Below are 19,428 nucleotides of genomic sequence, written 5' to 3'. Positions count from 1 at the left end.
GGGGCTTGCGGTTCACGTGGCATTTATAACAGCCATGAGTGAGCTCAGGGACAATCCCCACGGGCCTCCACAGGGCCCACTCGGGCCAGGCCTGGTCGCTGTGCCCACACTGCAGCTGTGGCCAGGGCTTCCCTGTTACTTCCGTCCAAGATGCCCCCAAAGTCTGTGTCAGCCCCTCTGCCTTTTCCTTTTATGCCATTCCCTCGGGGGAAATAATGGCCCCCTGAACTTTAACCTCTGGTCTGGAGCCACCTGTGGACACCACCACCTCTCGAGTCCCTGACATGCTGTCACCCCAGCATCCCAGGGAGCATGTCTGGGATTGTGGACAAACGCACTTGGCTCAGCTGCAGGAGGCTTGGACCCCCAGCCTCTGTGTCAGGCCAGAGTGGGGTGACCCCATCCAGCAGGACAGGGAGGGCAGAAACGAGGGGGAGGTCCCAATGGGCAGGCTGCCTTCACTGCTATTTGGGGCCCCCCAGAGCAGGGCTGGGCGACCCCCATGGACAAGCCCACCCGGAAGTGGCCTCTGCACAGAACAGTCTGTGAAGGTGAAGTGGGTGGCACCCCAGTGCTCCCCTCCCCAGTGAGGCCTCTGCAGCCCGTTCGAGCAGAACCAGGGCCTGGGTGGATTTCATGCTGCCACAGAAGCTTTCTGTTCCCCAGGAAGTCAGGGTATCCCCCACCTTCAGACTCACCCACCCGAGACAGCCTTTCACACGCCACTCTCCCCACCAGGGCCCAGCCTTGCAGGGAGGGGCTCAGAGTAGTCTGTTTGCCTCCCTCTCCCTTAATTCAGTCCACATGTATGAAGTTTTTCCATGTGCTGGACGGCGGGCACCATCCAGGAGCCCCCAGGGGACCAGCCGTAGCCATAAGAACACCGAAGAGCATGGGGCAGGAAGGATGAAAGGGAGGGGCGGGGCACCCTGACCAAGGTGCCCCAGACCCCGCCCCTCCCAGCATCCGGAGGGCGGGTCCTAGTGGGTAAGGGCGGGTCTGGGGCGGCTCCCCTAGGAGAGCCTCGGGGCCAGTGTTGGGACCAGACGCGTTCCATAGATTGCAGAGCCACATCCCTGCACACACCGCTGACTTTGGACCCTGGATCCCCACTCCTGTTTGCGTCTGCTGGCCCCTGAGTCCCCCATCTGTGCTCTTGGATCCCAGATCCCCGGATCTCCAGGCCACCGGATCCCCATCCACACTCCACCACCCTCCCCTCATCTGGATCCCAGACCTCCGAATCCTCATCTGTGATCCCAGACCTCCACCTGCGCTCCAGACCCCTGAGCTCCGATACACACCTCGGCCATGCTCCACCTCGGGCTCTGGCTGCTCAGCGTGTGGTGGCTGCAGGGTGAGTGCTGGATGTGGGCTCTGGCCAGGTGGAGGGAGCTGCTCCCCGCCAGAGGCTGGCCACCTGGCCTGTACCCGCACTGTGCCCTGTGCTGGTCCCACTGGGAGGCCCTGAGAGGGGACAGACTGACCTTCAAAAGGGAAGTGAGGGAAACCCGTGCCTGGGTCATTCCTGGGCTCCTAGCGGGAACTGGGGCTGGGATAGAGCCGTGATTGCCATCCCTACCCGGACCCCCACCCCAGGAAGGAAGGGAGGACTGAGGAGCAGTACCTGGAGCTGAGAGGGGGGATGTCTAGCCACCTGGGGACCTGCTTCCCCCTCCTGCTTGGGGAGGACCAAGCAGGCTGCTGGCTCTAGCCCCAACCGGCTCGGGAACCTCCTGTCTGGATTCTATGGTGTCCCATCCCCACCGTGGAGGCGACCAAGCGAGTGGCTGGGGCCCCAGGGCCTCTTGAGCCTGGAGGTTTGCAACATAATGGTCACAAGACACCTGTTAATACCTTAAAAGGGAGAGGACAGGGTCTTGGGTGGCTGATCTCCAGCACCCAACTCGGCCTGCCCCGCTGCCTGTTGTTGGCTATGTGGGAGCTTCTAGTGCCAGGGAGGCTGGTCAGCTCCCCTGTTAGATGCAATTACTCGGTTAGTTGTGGGCTCCTGGAAGGGCTGCCTCGGGACAGGGGCTGCCCGGCCCCACCAGCTGGGGTCCTGTTGTCTTCCTAATGCCAGATCCGAGTCTGGTCCCCACACTGTCTCACCGAGGAAGGGGCCTCCCAGGGCAGGAGGATGGGTGCCCTGCACACCTGCTGATACCCTTCTCTCCCACAGTGGCCGCCCCCAGCCCCTCCTTGCCCCACGTGGAGCAGTACGAGGTGGTGAGGCCCCAGCGCCTGCCAGGTCCTCGTGCCCGCAGAGCCCTGCCCTCTGGTGTGGTGAGTCTTGGCCGGACCATGGCCTGGCGGTGGTGTGGGGGGTCCCTCCCTGGCCCCACAGTGCCCAATTAGAAGATTATAGCTCCTGTGTGTCCCAACCGGTTGTGAGGGGCCAGCCTTGGGGCTGACGGCCAGGTGGGCTGAGGGCTTTGGGGCAGACCCCTGAGGGGGCTTACTGCCCACCTGGGCTCCGCATCCTGGACCCCTCCTGTTTTCTTGGTTCAGGTCCTGTACCCAGAAAGTGTGAGTGACGTCCTTGGTGTTTGGCTTGGCTGTCCTCCCCAAGGCCTCACCTTCCTGCTCCCTGCCTCTCCCTGTGGGCAGGGCCAGGGGCTGCCCCAGCCACTCCCCAGTTTCGCTCAGCAGTGACAAGTCAAATTCCTCCTCAGACTAGAGGGGTGGCTGGCTCCCCAAGAGCCTGTTGCATTGTGTGGTTGCAGTGACACCCTTTCCTAGGGGCTTTGGCCTGGGCTGAGATACCCAGAGCTGCCTGGGGTCATTCCTGGAACCCATGTGGGGTGTGCATTGTGTGTGTGTGTGTGTGTGTATGTGTGAATTGGATGTGCCTGCCTGTGTATTGGGGGTAGCCCTGTCCTGTCTTTGGTGTCTGGGAAGGACACTAAGCCCCCTGGACCCTCACTCCACCCTGAGGGCAAGGTGCGTGCTGTCCCTGACAAGGGGTGGAGGGACTGTGTCTCCTGAGGGGAGGGTATGGGGGGAGTGCTGGAAGCGCTGGAGGGGCTATCCCACCCACAGCTCCTTTGCTGCCTGTAGGGCTACATCTCCCCTCCCCTTGCTCCCTGGGGAAGGGGCATTATTGTCATTGACCTTGTGTGGACAGATGGGGAAACCGAGGCCCAAGGCCTGCCAGGACCCCTGCATTACAGCCCAGCCTGGGCTAGTACCCTTCACTAGCCTGATGCTGAGCGACCCTAGGGTCCTCTGAAGGGCTTTCGGGCTGGGGGGCCCTGGCCTTGGGCTGCATCCCTGTCAGCTGAGCTCCACCCCAGGTTTGAGATGGGTGCAGCCTGAGGCAAGGCCCCTCACCTTAGACCCCTCTTGTTTTCCTGGCTCAGGGCCTGTACCCAGAGAGTGTGAGTTATGTCCTTGGTGCCCCAGGGAACACCTTCACCCTGCACCTTCGGAAGAACAGGTGAGCAGGGGCCCGGGCCTGCCCCCAGCACACCTGTGTCCTGGGCATCCAGCTCCCTGGCCGGGGGGCGGGGGCGCCCAGTGAGCTACAGTGGTTCTCTTCTAGGGACCTGGTGGGCTCGGGCTACACGGAGACCTACACGGCTGCCAATGGCTCCCAGGTGACCGAGCAGCTGCAGAGGCAGGTACGGCCTGGTGCCCTCCCCAAGGTGGCTGGGGGCTCTGGGAGTGAGTCCTGCAGAGCCCTCATGCCCGCCTCCCGCAGGACCACTGCTTCTACCAGGGCCACGTGGAAGGGCACTCTCTCTCCGCTGCCAGCCTCAGCACCTGTGATGGCCTCAGGTGGGTGCTCCAGACCTGGGCAGAGTGGGTCAGAATGTTAGGGCCCTAGCACACTCCTCGTCTTCCAGAGAAGTGAACTGAGGCTGAGAATAGAGGGGCCAGACTTGGGGACACCTTTCTGCACTGGGTGTCTGGGCTCTATTTACAACGACAGGTTCCCCACCTGCCAGGCTCCCACTGGGCCCTGGACACTGTCCGCCCGCATGTCCCAGGGCCGAGTGGGGGCCTCCTGTCCTTCCAGGCCTCTGTCCCTTCCTGGGCAGCATGCAGGGGGTGGGGCACTGACTCGAGCCCCTACTCCCCTCTGCCCACAGGGGCTTCTTTCAGGCAGGCTCGGCTGTGCACCTGATTGAGCCCCTGGATGGAAGCGGGGAAGAGGGGGAGCACGCGCTCTACAAGGCACAGCACCTGCAGCAGAAGGCGGGGACCTGCGGGGTCAGCAACACCAGCCTGGAGAGCATGCTGGGCCCTCGGACCTTGGCAGCCTTCAGGCCCCGGGTGAGGAGGCCCTGCCCAGCTTCAGCCCTGCCACTTGGGCCTACGAGTCTCCCAAACTCCCGTGTATTCAGTGAATGAGAGTGCTGCCTGCCATCCCGATGGCCAGTGGGCCTGACTGCCCAGCAGCTGCGGAGACGGCTCTTTAGTCTGCGCTGGCACCTCCTAGACAGGTCCCCCAACACTGAGCAGGGGTCCTGGACGTGATCTGTGTGAAGACTGGGCCGAGGTCGGGAGGCCTATGGCTAGGGCCGCTGACCAGCTTCTCATTGCTGTTTTGCAGAACCAGCCACTATCCCGGAAGACCCGCTTTGTGGAGCTATACGTGGTCACGGACAGCAGAGAGGTGCCATGGGCAGGGGGGTGTGCCGGAGGGGGCGAGCGTCCATGGGCTGCTGGCTGAGGGTCTGTGTCATCAGTTCCAGAAGCTGGGGAGCAGAGAAGCTGTGCGCAGGCGGGTGCTGGAGGTGGTGAACCACGTGGACAAGGTGCCGTCTGTTTCTACCCTGGGGGGGCTCCCAGGGGGTCCTCCCCCAGCAGGGGCTTCCAGGACCCCAAGCAACACAGGACCATTCTGGACGTCACCCAGCCTGACGGAACCCTGGTTGTCAAAGAGGAGGAGGCACCTGGAGGGAGGTGTGGGTGGCAGAGCCGGGGAGGAGGCAACTGGCCCCTGACCCGCGGAATCCTGTCTTCCTGCAGCTTTATCAGGAACTCAAGTTCCGCGTGGTCCTGGTGGGCCTGGATATCTGGAACCATGCGGACCAGATTCAGGTCAGCTCAGACGCTGGCGTCACGCTGGAGAACTTCCTGACCTGGCGGGCACAGAACCTGGTGGGGCGGCACCCTCACGACAACGTCCAGCTCATCACGTGAGTGGGCAGCAGGCGACGGGCAGTGAGAACAGCCACCGCCAGCAAAGGGCTGTGGGATCGCGGGGGGCACTCAGGGGAGTCCCCCTGCAGACACCTCTCTTGCTTGCAGCGGGATCGACTTCGCCGGGGCCACTGTGGGACTGGCCAAGGTGTCTGCCATGTGCTCCCAGAACTCAGGGGCTGTGAACCAGGTGCGGAGGGGTCCAGCCGGGGTGGGGTGGGGAACCAGGCCTGGAACTTGAGCTGGGATGCGTGCGGGGGAGACCTCAGGGCTCAGGTCCACCTGCTGGGCGGCAGTCTGTCCCCATGAACACCTGACTGGCTGCCTCTTCAGGAGGGTGCATTGATGCTTTGTGTTTTTCTAAATCCTCACCCCAGGATAAAGTTTTCATTAATATTTAGAGAGAGAGGAAGGGAGAGAGAGACACATTGATCCCAAGCACCCCGACTGAGGATCGAACCCAAAGCCTGGGTGTGTGCCCTGACTGGGAATCAAACCCACAGCCCTTCAGTGTACGGGATAATGCTCCAGCCTGCGGAGCCACTGGGCGATGCTTTATGTTTTAAGAAGTGTTGGCAGGACGTGATGCCAGCCTTGCTTGGGGCAGCAGGGCCGGCAGGAAGGTGACTGGGCCGAGTGGGCCCCATCCAGCACAGCCTCTCATTGCAGGACCACAGCCCTAACCCCATCGGCGTGGCGTGCACCCTGGCCCACGAGATGGGCCACAACCTGGGCATGGACCACGATGAGAACGTCCAGGGCTGCTACTGCCCCGAGTCACGCACCAGGGGCGGCTGCGTCATGGCGGGCAGCATCGGGTGAGGCCCACCGCAGTCCTGACTGAGGGCCCCTGCAGAGCAGGCTCTCCTGAGGTGCAGGTGGCCTGCCCACGGCCCCTCCCCCTGAGAGACACCTCTCCCCGCAGTTCCACGTTCCCCACACTGTTCAGCCAGTGCAGCCAGGACGACCTGGAGACGTTCGTGGAGAAGCCCCGTATAACCTGCATCGCAAACGCTCCGGACCCCGACCGCCTGGTGGGCGGCCCCGTGTGCGGGAACGGGTTTGTGGAGCAAGGGGAGCAGTGTGACTGCGGCTACCCCCAGGTACAGGGCCTGGCACTGCCACCCTCTGCCCCGCACCAGCCCCGGGTCTCAGTCCCACAGGTTAGGGCGTCCTTCCTGACCCGCCTGGCGCCCTGCATGCCCACGGCCAGTCAGAACACACCCCTGCCTTCTGACACCCACATCCACCTGCAGGGCATCCGTGGGAAGGCCCCAGCCCTGATGGTGGGTCATGGAGGGAGGTGGGCCCAGGGCCACTGGAGCCCGGTGCTCAGACCCTTGGCATTGCCCCATCCGTCTCCCAGGACTGTCGGGACCGCTGCTGCAACACCACCACCTGCCAGCTGGCCGAGGGGGCCGAGTGTGCCCATGGCGCCTGCTGCCATGAGTGCAGGGTGAGCACAGGGCCCCTTCCTGACCCCAGCCCGGCTGTGCCCCCAGGTCAGCGGGTGGGAGGGGCTCCGGGGATGGTGGTGATGAGAGCAGCCTGGGGCCTGCTGTTCCCATGGTGAGCGTCACTCTGCTGGGCCAGGTGAAGCCGGCCGGCGAGCTGTGCCGCCCCGGCAAGGACGACTGTGACCTGGAAGAGTACTGCGATGGCCAGCGGCCCTCTTGCCCGGAGGACGCCTTCCAGGAGAACGGCACGCCGTGCCCAGGGGGCTACTGCTACAACGGGGCCTGCCCCACGCGGGCCCAGAGGTGCCAGGACTTGTGGGGGCCAGGTGAGGCGGGCGGCAGGTGACCCACAGGCCTGAGGGTGGCTTCGGGTCCCATGCTGGGGGACTCACCTGCTCCTGGCCTGCAGGCACACAGATTGCCCGGGAGGTGTGCTACTCCTTCAGGGTCTTACCAGGCTGCCAGAGTTCCCGCCTTGGTGCCGAGAGGTGAGCATCAGCCAAGCCCCACTCCCCTGGCTCCAGGGATGTCCCCACAGGTGGGGTCTCCCAAGAAAGTCCTCTGCACAAAGGAGGAGGGGCCTGAGTCAGGGGTCTGTGGGGCCCACCCTGCCTTCCAGGACCGTCAGGCCTGATGACCCTGCCCTTGGGGGAGGTGAGTGAATGCCCCATCAGGGAACCCCACAGCCCGTCCAAGGGTCCTGGCCTTGTCTCCTGGCAGCCCCATGAGCACGTCAGCATGCACAGAGCAGGAGACCACACAAATCTCTCTTTTCACAGGACCAAGTGCGAGTCCCTGCTCTGTGAAGGTGGGCAGAAGCCTCCAGAGCGGGCCTCCTGCACCTTCACCTATAACTCAGCCATTTGCCAGGCTCTTAACCTGGACGGTGGTTCTGGGTTCGAGCAGGTGCTCGAAGGCACCAAGTGTGGCGACAAGAGGGTGAGTGACCAGAACAAACCTGGATGTGCCTCCTGAGGCAGTCAGGCCACTGGACCCTCATGTCCCCAACGTATGCCCCACATGCACGCTCAGGTGGTCCAAAGCAAGGTGGTGGCGACGGAGGGCTGTGTGTATGGATGGACCCTCTGTTCTCAGTAGAAACTTAGCGCATGGGGCGGTGCCGTTCTGGCTAGCGTGGTTTGAAGACCTTTCCGTCTGCAAGTCCCCCCAGAGGCCAGGGTGGGGGACAGTCCTCTGTGCCCCTGTGGTCCGCCTGCCAATGGAAGGGCTGCAGACAAGGCCTTCCTGGCTGTGGTGGCCGCGGACTGCCCCTTGAAGCTCACCTGCAGGTTCCGGGTGGGCTTTCGCTGCTGGGGGAGAGTGGGATCAGGGGTTGAGACCAACTGCCTAATGAGACACCTCCCCACCCCCACCCCCTGCCTTCTAGGTGTGTTGGAAAGGACAGTGCCAGGACTTCCATGTTTACCGGTCCAGAAACTGCTCCGCCCAGTGCAATGGCCATGGGGTACGTGGGCCTTTGGGGTGAAGGAGACTGTAGGCCACGCTCAGGGTGAGCCTGGGTGGACAGAGGGCAGAGGCCTGGAGCTGGCGAGGATCTGTGGGCCCCGTGTAGACCCTGAGTTCTGGTGGTGGTGGCGCCTGTGGACACATAGGCTGGGGCTGCTGCCGTCAGCGTGTGTGACAACCAAGGACACCTGGACGTAGGAGCCAGGTCCATGGACAAGCCCAGCCGGTCCCCGTCAGTCATGGCAGAGCCCTCACAGTCCTAGGCTGGGCCTGGTGACTCCTGTGTGGGCACTGGGCGATGTAGCACCGGCAGGGTCCGGGGCCCATTCCTGACGTCTGGCTGTTCCCCAGGTGTGCAACCACAAGGGCAAGTGCCACTGCCAACCGGGCTGGGCCCCACCCCACTGCACAGAGCTGCTGGCTGAGTTGCGCGTAGGTAAGAGCCCGACGGCCCCCTGGGCCTTCACATCCACACAGCCCAATGGGGCAGCGGGACCACTTGGGCAGTGAGAAGGAAGCTGCGTGCTCCCACACCATTGTGCATTGTTAGAGTCAGGCTTGCAGGCCTGGGCATCCTGACCTCACGGGTCTAGGGTAGGGCCTCGAGCCAGTAACCCCACCTCGGCCCCACCGGAGAAGGGTCTTCAGATAGGTATGTGGCTGCAGGGGAGAGGCCAGGGCTCCAGTCAAGAAGGGGCCCCAGAAAGGTCCCTGTCTGTCCTCTCAACCGCACTGCCCCATGGACACCCGGTCTGATGTTCCCCACAGCATCCGGGAGCCTCCTGATGAGCGTGCTGGTGCCTGTGGTGCTCCTGGTGACCCTGGCACTCACCGTGTTGGGCGTGTTCATCTACCGCAAGGCTGGGAGCCGCAATCGAGGGAGGTGAGGGTTGCACAATGTCCCTGCGCAACAAGCACATCCCCTCCTCGCTGTTGGGAAACGGCCCCGCTGCTGCTGGAGGAAGAAGAGAACCCACAGCAGGTCCCCGGGGGCCTCTCGTGGGGTGGGAACAGGTGACAAGTTTTGGTGACAGGTTGGGATATGGTAAGCCCAGAGAGATAGTCCCGGACCCCCACGCACACCTGACCCTGGTAGGTGTTGGCACTTTGGGGATAGCATGGGCTCAGAGAACTGCCCACACCACCCCCTCAACAGCCGCCCACCCTGTCGGGCCCCGGGCCCCGTGCCAGTCGCAGGAAAACGCACACGAGGCTGCCTCTCCTTTTCGAGTGGCTGTGACTGGTGCACCATGTGGGGGGTGGCAGGTACCGAGGCAGCTGTGAGGTACCCTGGCCAGGCCAGGGGACCTCATGCTCAGGGGACCCCACATCCCTGGATTGGACCCTGAGGCCAGGATGCACTGTCTCATCTTACTTTCTTGGCAGGAACGTGGCACCCAAGACCGCCATGGGGCTCTCCAACCCCCTGTTCCAAAAGAGGGGCTTCGGGCCAGAGGCGGGCATGGCTCCGGCCCCCACCACGCACTCCCCAGTGCCGGTTACTCCCATGTATGCCAACAACTCCGGCCCGCTCCCCCGGCCCACGGCTTCTGCAGTGACCCCTACACGGCCACCCCCTGCTGTAAGCACCAGCCGTCTCCCAGGCCACCTGATCCCTGGGCCAGGGCGCTCCACCAGGGCCTTCGTGCAGCAGCCATGTCACCCTGTTGGGAGGCTTGAGGATGGGGGGTCTGAGGACCCACACGAACTGATGACCATTGAACTTGAATCAGGTTCGAGGCCGCTGCAGGGCCTGCGGACAGTTTTGAGGGCCAGTCTCCCTCTGCTGCAACCCAGCACCTCAGAGCGTTCACACGGTTGAGCAAAGGGAACTAGCAGGTCACATTCGGGCTGTGGGCCCTGCTGGTGGTGGGGCAGAGCCGCCATACACACACCTGGAGCTTTATTCTCCCTCTGGGAGGGGCAGAAGCCTCAGGTCCTGAGCTGGGGGTTGGGGGCCGGCGAGGGGAGACCCAGGCTCATGGTCCTATTCCCTGCAGCCTCCGGCCACCATGTCCAGCCCACCCTTCCCAGTTCCCATGTACACCCAGCAGGCCCCAGCCCAGGTGAGTGGTGGTGGGACCCCCAACCAGGCAGTCTAGGTGGCGAAAATGGGGTCCCAGGAGGTGGGTGATCCAAGGGCTGGATTTGGGAGGCTGGGACCCCAGGGTGCAGCCGCCCCACTTTCAGGAGGCTGATCACCTGGGCCCAGTGAGGACATTAACCTGGGGGCCTGGGCTCCTGACTGTTCCTCCCTCCAGCTCAGACCTGCTCCTCCCACCAAGCCCCTCCCGGAGCCGAAGCCCAGACAGGTGAGAGGACCTGGCCACTCGGCCACTCAGTAGACTCCCTTGGCTATGCTTGTTCCCTTCCCCTCTGGCCAGAGCCCCAGCCTCCCGACACCCCAAACCCCACAGGAGAGTGTGGGGTGCTCTCCTCTGGAGTGCCCCCTGCAGGCCTCACTACCTTTAGGCTTACCCCGAAGTCTCTCGGGCAGATCACAGAGGTCTGGCTGTGGTGGGCTCCTTATTGCTGGGGCCTGCTCACCACCCACCTTGGCCCTGGACCAATACCAGCCTGTGCTTCTGTCAAAGTGGGGGTGGCAGGAACAGCCAGGCTTTCTGGACCAGTCACCACCCGCTCCTGGGACAGGCTCCACCCACCAGGTGTCCTGTCGTCCACCTGTCTGTCTATTACCCAGGATGTTGACTCACACAGGTTTCTCCCTGTGGCCTCCATATCTTGGAGATACTTTGAGAGATGCAATTCCTATAACTTTTTTGTTGTTGTTAACCTTCACCAGAGGGATTTTTAGAGAGAGTGGAAGGGAGGGAGGGAGGGAGGGTGAGAGAGAGAGAGAGAAACATCGATGTGAGAGAGACACATCTATTGGTTACCTCCCCCATGCTCCCGACCGGGGCTGGGATTCGAACCTGTGACCCTTGTGTGTGTGTGTAGGGGGGCGGGCGGGGGGACAATGCTCTAACCACTTAGTACACTGGCCAGGGCTCTATGAATTTTTTAACTGACCCACATGGATCTCCCTACAACAACCTTCACTATGGTGCTTGCTTAATAGATATTCTCTATTGCTTTCTTTTTAAACATTTTGTTTAGAACTAATTTTAGACTCACAGAAAGTTACAAAGATGGTCTAAGGAGGGGTTTTGACCAGCCAGATGGGGGCCAGGGTAGGCAGAGATTTCTGCCCAGGAAGTGGAGATACCCAGGCAGAGGCTGTGAGGGACCAGCTACTCACCAAGGTCCTTCTGGGTTATCGAAAACTACAAGTGCTGGGCCCACCCAGGCCTCCTAGATGCTAGGTGTGTGGCCAGGGCTGAGCATGGCTGGGCCAGGCCTGGTCAGCCTTTCACCTCCATCCCGAGTCCCACCCCCTGTCACCCTGGGAAAGCTAAAATGAAAAAAAAAAAAAAAAACCTGCCAATTTTAGTTGTTAATTCTTGGTTTTGAACTTCCAAGACCCACATTCTGGCAGTTTTAAAAGCTTTTTATTGGTAAAGTTGGGGTATTGGAAGGGCCTTCAGGAGAGGGCAGCCATGTCCCACTGGTTTGGGTTTCATTCTGGCCTTGGTGGAGGGAGGGTGTTGGGTGGGACTTCTCTGTAGAGAGCTCAGCAGAGAAGCCTGCGGGCCGGTCTGGAGCAGAGCCGAGCACCTGGGAAGACAGTGCTGTGCCCGGGCCGGGACAGGTAGGTGTCATCCACTGTCACTGTGTCTGCTTCCTCCCAGGTGATCAAGCCAACCTCTGTGCCTCCAATGCCACCAGTCAAGCCGAAGGCTGGAGGGGCCAACCCTGGAACCGCTGAGGTGAGCCTCCCCCGCCAGAGCCATGTCCAACTGCGGGGGCAGTGGAGCAGGCTGGCCAGGGCACTGCCCCGGGGGCTGGTTACACTGTCGGCTGAAAGGAGAAATGTTAGCTGTAGGTATATTCTAACCTCTGCGGTATACTCTGCCAGAGGACTTTTCAGAGATGGCTGCGCCTACTGGCTGGTCATTTGTCTTCACCTACTAGTCTAAGTGCGAAAGTCTGTCCTTTATCCAGTGTTAGCTGTGAGCCTGCGGCCGTCACTGTTATTGTTGTATGCAGGGGGCCATCATGTTGTTGGCTGAACGAAGAATCTAAATTTTAGTAAGTGTGAAAGGAAATAAGATTCAGTTGCACTCTTTGTAGCAGGTGGTTTTTATTGTTTCTTGTTTCCTCCTTCCAGGGAGTTGGCCCAAAGGTTGCTCTGAAGCCCCCCGTCCTAAGGAGATGATGCCCCTTGGGGCACCCGCGCACCTGTCTGCAAACTGTTCGTGTTGAAAGAACCCTGCCAGCCCCTGCAGTGCCCCATAGTGGGCTGCGCCCACTCTGAAAAGTCCCGGCAGATGAGCTATCTCCTCGTGGCCAAGGTCTTGCTTCAACATCCCAGGGTCACAGCCAAAGGCCTCTCGGTCAGGACTCTGCTGGGGTTCCTGGCTCTCACCCACGTTGACCACACTCAGCTCCGCCAGGCTGGGGTGGGCCGCTGCGTGGCCTGCGTGTGGATGTGCCCGGACCGCACTGCTGTGCCCTCCGGGCCTCCCAGGTGGAAGGCCCGGGCGCTGTGCTTCCCAGTCCTGCTGCTGTGCTCCGGCACCCCCGGAATGCAAGCCCCTCAATTTTCAGAGCCTGTTTCCCTGCTATTTAAAAAAAAGTATGGTTTTACGATTAAATTATTGATCAACTTTTAAATGACTGGAGATTTTTATTGGGTGGAATTCAATTTGTAATAGTTAAGGTTCCAACGCTTATTAAAATAAAACGTGCACTCTTCAAGGACTGCGGCTTCTCACCTTCTTTGCTCTCTGACGTGATCATAGACACCCCCGCCCCCTCAAACGGAGCGGTCTGGGCGCACTGACGCAGGGACGTGCGGGCAGGGCCCTTGGCCCCAGCCCAACCACTGAACTCCACCCTCACCTACAAAACTCCCGCCCTTCGGGCCCCGCCCCCTGTCTCCCCGCAACGGCCCAACAACCCGCCCCTTCCGGCGCCGTCTCCTAGCAACGGCCCACAATCATTCCCGCAGCCATGCTGGGCGCCGCCAGACCGAGCTCCCCGGCCCCGCCGCCGCCGTCTCCCCTCGCGCTCCGCGGCCTGTACGCCTGGCTGGACCGACTGCCGCTCAGCCGTCCCAAGCGCCACCTGGCCCGGGACTTCAGCGACGGCGGTGAGGGAGGCACCGGCCCGAGGCGGAGCGGGATGTGGCCGGCCAGACGCGATGGCCCGGCTGGGGCCGGTGTCTCCCGAAGTGTCCCAGCTCCCCGGGCTCCCTGCAAAGTGCTGCAGACCCCAGAACAGGGTGTGAGGGGCGCCCCTAAAGGGATGCGCAGGACGCGGGCAAGATGGGGCCCTGACGCCCAGGGAGGAGGAGGAGGGTGATAGCGGAGAGGGGCCGCGTTGTGCATTCAGCCCCGTTACGCGGCAGTTCCCCTCCTCCGTCCGGCATTCCCTGGGGCGGGTGGTGCAAACTCGGGGTTCCCTCCAGCACCTCTGAACCCGGTTTCCACACCCCTCCCCCTGGAGCACCCACACCTTGGCCCCAGTGATCGCTCCCCCAGGACTCCGCTCTCTGTCCTCATCCACCTCGGGGCCACGGAGACTGAGGATGGAAGTAAATAGGGGTTCCTAGCTGGGCGGGCCAGGCTCACCTTGCGCCCCCCCACTCCCACCCCCACCCCCACCCCCAGTGATGCTGGCGGAGATTGTGAAGCATTACCACCCGCGGCTCGTGGACCTGCACAACTACGTGCCCACCTGCAACACGGACCAGAAGCTCAGCAACTGGAGCACCCTCAACAGGCAGGCTCTCCGCCCCCCTGCCTGTTCTTGTTGGAGCCCCCAGTCCGCGCTGGCGGACTCCCTCTCCCCCATCCTTCCTGGTCTCCAGGACAAGTTCTCAGGCTGTTTCCTTGCTATGGGTTTCCCTGACACCATGCCAGTATCCGTGTTCCTGTCTATCAGAATTTCACCATCAACCTGGGGCTCCTGGGGGTTCCCCACCAAGAGGACAGCACTGGTCAGCTTGAGACTCACTCACTAGGGTATTGGTCCTGCCCTCAGACCATGTGTCCAGCCTATGCTGACCATACCTCTCACTCAACAATAATTCAGGGTGCAGGGCTTTGCTCCAGGCACTGCAGACACGACCTCTGCCTTCATGGGGCTGAGTCTAGAGCAGTGATGGCGAACCTATGACACGCGTGTCAACCAACTCATTTTTTTGGTTGATTTTTCCTTGTTAAATGGCATTTAAATATATAAAATAAATATCAAAAATATAAATCTTTGTTTTACTATGGTTGCAAATATCAAAAAATTTCTATATATGACACGGCACCAGAGTTAAGTTAGGGTTTTTCAAAATGCTGACACGCCGAGCTCAAAAGGTTCACCATCGCTGGTCTAGAGGGAAGACACATAAAGGAGATGTGTCAGGTGTGATGAGTGCAGTGGAGGATGAGGCAGGGCCCCTGAGCAAGTGACAGAACAGCGATGTGAGGCGGCCTGTGGGTGCGGAGGGGGGTGCAGGGGGGGCAGGGGGCAGAGTCCCTGTGGTGGCCCGAGGGGTTGGAGCCGGATGGAGAGGGTACTCGTATTCGGAGCCACCAAGGGTCCCTGGAGACTGTGCCGAGGGCTGAGAGGCCCTGCAGGGTCGAGGCCTTGTTTCGGAGGCTGGGAGGGGAGGTGGCAGCTGCAGGCAGATGTGTGCTGCAGCGATGGGGAGAAGCCAGGTCCTGGGCTTTGGAGGTGAACCTCAGACTTCCTCAGAGCAGAGGGTGACTCAAGCAGGAAGGTGACTTCTACCATGCAGTGTCCCGGAGATGCCCATCAGGGAGATGGGGCCCAGGCCTGAGCGCACGGGGCACCCAGTATTTGTGGGGCGGCTGGGAACGAGCTGGCCCCAGGCCTCTGCAGGTGCAGGGCCAGGAGGAGCCCTAGCCCCCGCGTCCCCTCCGAGAAGCCAGGGCGCACTGCTCTGAGGGCCACACCCCCTTCCTTCACAGGAAAGTCTTTCACAAGCTGCGTTTCTGTGTCTCAGAGGAGGATATCCGAAAGGTGGTGGCCAACACACCCGGGGCCATCGAGCCCATCCTGTGCGCACTGAAGGAAAAGGTGATGGACAGCGCTGTCCCCGAGGACCCAGCCAGCGCAGGCTTGCTCATCGGTGCATTTGTACGTACCGCCTTTGAACCTGCCGTCTGCCAGTGAGAAACTGAAAGCAAGAAATGAGTGGTCCTGAAGCCCCCTGGCCGATCTGGGACGGTGAAACTCCCTTTTCACAATGCTCGTCCCCAGGCCCGCACCGGCCATACCCCCTGTGCCCCTCCCTCTGTGGCTGGGACAATTGGCAGGGAGGCCAGTTGGCTACGAGGTCTGGTGTGAGCCCAGCTGGGCTGCCTCTCACGGCCCAACCTCTGAAATCGTTGCAGGACCCAGGAGTCTGCAGTGTGGATGCTGATGGACTGTGGCTGGGGCTCGCGACCACCCCCCATGCTGGTAGTACCCAGACCCCGGATGTGTGTGGGAAACGGGCAGCGCCATCGAGGCAGGCGTGTGGTGCCCTCGAGTTCACACACCTGCAAGGGAGGGCAGGTGTCCTCAGGTGACACAGGGCCCAGTGGGGCTGGTGGCCTCCAGGAGGGCAGCTGCTCGCTCTGAGGGGCCTGAGAGGGGCCCTGATGCCATCCTGAGTGGGGGGCCCACGGCTTCTGTCCAGGGGCCATGCAGGGTGGCTGTTGTTCAATGGGCACATCTCCAAAGGAGGCACCCAGGCTGCACCTCGGGACGGCACTAGGCCGGGCCGGGCTCGCCCTCGCCCCGTGTGCTGCTGCAGGCGAGGCGCCTCTCTGATCCGGGGGCCTGAGCCATGTCTACTTGTCTCGAAGGCCTGCCAAGCTCCCCAGTGCCTTCCGGCGTGAAGACCCTTCAGAGTCAGAGGGCAGAGAAGACGGGACACTGTGCGTGCAGAGGGTGGGCTCCATCTCTTGAACCCTCTGCCATTGCACCCCAGCCGCCCTTTCCTGCCAGCTGCCGGGTTAAAGGCCAGGTGTTTGCCTTTCAGTCGGGACCCCGCTGGTGGGCCCCGGAAGCACCTGAACACTGGGGTGCAGCAGCTGCTGGAGGAAAAGGAGCAGGCGCTGGCCATTCTGCAGGAGACCGTCCAGGTATGGTGACCGGGCTGGCCCTCCATGCCCACCCCCCAGGAAGTAGAGGAATTGGTTGTGGGCGTTATGGGGAGGCACTGCTTTCCCTTCTGTGCAGCTCAGACCCATAGTGGGGGGTATGGCAATTGGGTGGGGCAAGCAGGGTCTCTAACCAGGGAGAACCCACATTTAGTTTTGTTTTTTTTTAATTACAAATTTTTCAGCTGATTTTAGAGAGAGGATGGGAGAGAGAGAAACATTGATATGAGAGAAACATTGGTGGTTGCCTCCTGCACACCCGGACCAGGGTATGTGTCTTGACCAAGAATCAAACTCACATGGAAAGTTGTCAGTAAAGCCTTTGTCAGAGGATGGATTTAAAAAAAAAAAAAAAAGAATCAAACTCACCACCTTTTGATGTACAGGGAGAGGTTCCAACCCACTGGGCCACCCTGGCCAGGGCTTGATTATTTTTTACTATGGAATATTCTAAACACATCCAAAAGCATAGAGGAGTCTAGTGCCCCCTCCCCAAGGACTCACCATCTAGCCTCCCCAGATACCAAGCCCCAGGGCCCACATTCCGGGGGCTGCAGACAATTATAGGCGTCACCGCCCGGATGTGATGGACAGCGGGCCCAGGGCCAAGTCAGGGAGCAGAAGACAGTCCTCAAGGTGCAGGCCTGGTCCTGAGGGTGCACGCCTGGTCCTGAGAGCACAGTGGTCCTGAGGGTGCAGTGGTCCTGAGTTCCGGAAGTGCCCAGGCCCCGTGCTGCCAGAGAATGACCACCCTATGAGGGCACAGGTCGCAGCTTCGGGCCTGAGACAGTGGGGGTGGGGGAGGGGTGCAGGCCACACCGTCTGCTCAGAGTCCAAGGGTCCGGCAGGAATTGTGATGACAGGGTGGTTCCCTGGTGGGGGTCCTGGGCTTGGTGAGCTGTTTTCTTTTTCTTTTTTCTTTTTTTTTAAAGTATTTTTTTTTTTTACAATTTTCTTTTTTTAAAAAATTTATTTTCCCTTTATTGATTAAGATATTACAAATGTGTCCTTATCCCCCCAATGTCCTCTCATCCCCCCAATCCTGCCCTCACCCTCACCCCCTGTTGTCCACATCCATCGCTTATGCTTATATGCATGCATACAAGTCCTTTGGTTGATCCCTCCCCAAAGTATTTTATTTGTAACCTACCTCAGCAAGTGTTCCTGTGCCCAGTTTCTCCCCTCCTCCAAGCCTATTTTCACTTATTCGCAGGAATTTAGGAACATTTATGTGATGGACTGTAGAGCAATAACTTGCTAAAATCATTTAGAACATATATCCCCCATCTTGGGAATCTGAGAAAAAATTTTAACTAGTTTGTCTAGGGCCGGCAATTAAGAAGCAAATTTGGATAAATAATTCAAATCTAGTTTTGCCTAATTTGTAGGCCTAGTGATTTTAGGATTTTCCAAAATGAGGGATGCTTCCCCCTTGGTGAGCTGTTTTCTTGAGAATGCAGGAAGTGATGTCACGGTGTGGTCTGCCTTTGCTGAGGGGCAGCAGAGAGGAAGTGATGAGATGTGAAGCAACTGCCTCAGCGAGGTCTGACATAGCCCGGGGCTCTGGTCCACGCAGGAGCTGACAAAGGGGATTATAACCTTGTGCTTTATGCAACCCAGAGGGGGAAGTGGCTCTACGTGCCATTCAGAATGTCGCTGGCTGTTTCAGTGGATATTTCAGGTGGGGCGACAGGTGCCCAGGGCCATGGGGGCAGCAGCTGAGGGCCTGGGCATGTGGGGCAGGCAGGCACCTTCTGTGTTGGCCCAAGGAGGAAGTCTGCACAGTGGGCAGCCTTGGGCCGCCCCTGCCCTTCACTGCATGCTGCTGGGGAGTGGGCCCTGGGGGAGGGAGTGGCCAGGATACGGTAGGTGGACAGCACTTGGTGGCCCACGCCACCCTGGGCCCGCGGGAGCAGGCTGTCCTCAGCCGGAGTGTGGGCCGGCCCCTGCTGACTTCACTCTGCACAGGGTGCTGGGGGCAGATGAGCGTTTTCAGATCCCCCTCTCCCACTTGCCTGTGCGTGCGGTGGGTCTGCGCTTCCAAGAAGGGGAGCCTGGTGACGTGGCCATCCTGATGGAGGAGGCTGGGGTGGCTTCCGTTCTTCATGAAACCTTTTTTTCTGATAAAGCAAGATTTGTTGGCAGGTTTTTAAAAAATTGACTTCATTGGGTTACATGGGTCAACAAAATCATATAGGGTTCAAGTGGACAGTTCTACCACACGTCATCTGTACATGGACATGCTCTTGACTGTGAACTCTTGAGAAGTACACCTAACACACCGTCCAGCCGCAGTGACTGCACGGCCCCAAGGGCGGGCCTGCGCTCGGCGGCAAGAGGGGAGGAGGCCGCCCCTCCCGTGCCTTCCGCAGGGCCTTTCCGGGGGTCCCCCTTGCAGCACGGCTGGCTGGACTCTCAGCTCGGGCCGAAACTGCCCGGCTCTGGCAGGTAGGCGGGGCGAGAGATGTGTGTCTCCCTGAAGGTTTTGCAGATGAAGGTGGTCAGACTGGAGCACCTGGTGAAGCTGAAGGACCAGCGGATCAGTGAGCTGACCAGACGAGGGATTGAGCCCCAGTGAGCAAGAGGCTTAGGGAGAGGCTCCCAAGTCAACTAGACCCGGAACTTGAACCCACACGGACCTCGCCCAGACCAGATGTGGCCGCACACTGAGGGACATCTTGTACAAAGAGCGGGGGGTGGGCAGCAGTGTGCAGAACTCACGAGCCTGGAGGCCAGGGAGACCAGGGACTCGGGGCTGCACGTTGGCTCCTGGCTGTGCCACCAGCTTAGTTTGGAAGTGAAGACTTGGGTCTGGTTGCCTTGAGCCTTGTGGGGTTTTGTCGTCATTGTGTCTGTGAACATGGGCCGGTTCCCCCTCTCCCGGGCTGGCTGGCGGTGTCCTGTGTCTACCGACCTGAAGTCCCGTGGGAGACCCTGCTCACAGGAACTTGTGTCCCCCGGGGGTCCACTCTGCCCGAGGGCCATGAGGATGGGTAGGAACCATCAGGGGGCTGTGCTGGCCACCCTCAGTGGGTGGTCCTAGGTCCCTTGCTGCAATCCCTCGAGATGGATGCGTCACCCTGCTTTGCTCGGGGTGTTGGGGACCAAGGAGGAGCTGAGCCTGC

General features: G+C 60.7%; 2 protein-coding genes across 2 annotated transcripts; both read left to right on the top strand.

Annotated features, from left to right (window-relative positions):
• The first annotated feature begins 1,029 nt into the window (after positions 1 to 1,029).
• On the top strand, positions 1,030 to 12,809 carry ADAM8 (ADAM metallopeptidase domain 8). Its single transcript, XM_070432139.1, has 24 exons — positions 1,030 to 1,357; positions 2,183 to 2,286; positions 3,363 to 3,439; positions 3,545 to 3,623; positions 3,704 to 3,780; positions 4,095 to 4,278; positions 4,559 to 4,621; positions 4,695 to 4,763; positions 4,978 to 5,147; positions 5,260 to 5,341; positions 5,821 to 5,969; positions 6,077 to 6,254; positions 6,518 to 6,607; positions 6,745 to 6,934; positions 7,018 to 7,096; positions 7,388 to 7,547; positions 7,996 to 8,073; positions 8,427 to 8,511; positions 8,844 to 8,958; positions 9,462 to 9,657; positions 10,076 to 10,141; positions 10,337 to 10,387; positions 11,825 to 11,902; positions 12,304 to 12,809. The coding sequence occupies exons 1-24, from the start codon at positions 1,312 to 1,314 to the stop codon at positions 12,349 to 12,351; spliced, it is 2,514 nt and encodes an 837-aa protein (XP_070288240.1). The 5' UTR covers positions 1,030 to 1,311; the 3' UTR covers positions 12,352 to 12,809.
• Positions 12,810 to 13,148: 339 nt separating this feature from the next.
• LOC139021411 (sperm flagellar protein 1-like) lies at positions 13,149 to 19,140 on the top strand. The gene is made up of 7 exons (XM_070431788.1): positions 13,149 to 13,287; positions 13,808 to 13,919; positions 15,125 to 15,293; positions 15,551 to 15,617; positions 16,007 to 16,091; positions 16,183 to 16,285; positions 18,786 to 19,140. Exons 1-7 carry the CDS (start codon positions 13,149 to 13,151, stop codon positions 18,879 to 18,881), a joined length of 771 nt encoding a protein of 256 aa, XP_070287889.1. The 3' UTR covers positions 18,882 to 19,140.
• Positions 19,141 to 19,428: the final 288 nt, after the last annotated feature.

This window comes from Myotis yumanensis, unplaced genomic scaffold (genome assembly GCF_028538775.1).
Source record: "Myotis yumanensis isolate MYYU_CA2020_CCGP unplaced genomic scaffold, mMyoYum1.0.hap1 SCAF_13, whole genome shotgun sequence".
In the NCBI taxonomy this organism is placed as follows: Eukaryota; Metazoa; Chordata; class Mammalia; order Chiroptera; family Vespertilionidae; genus Myotis; species Myotis yumanensis.
This window is presented reverse-complemented; position numbering and strand designations above follow the sequence as displayed.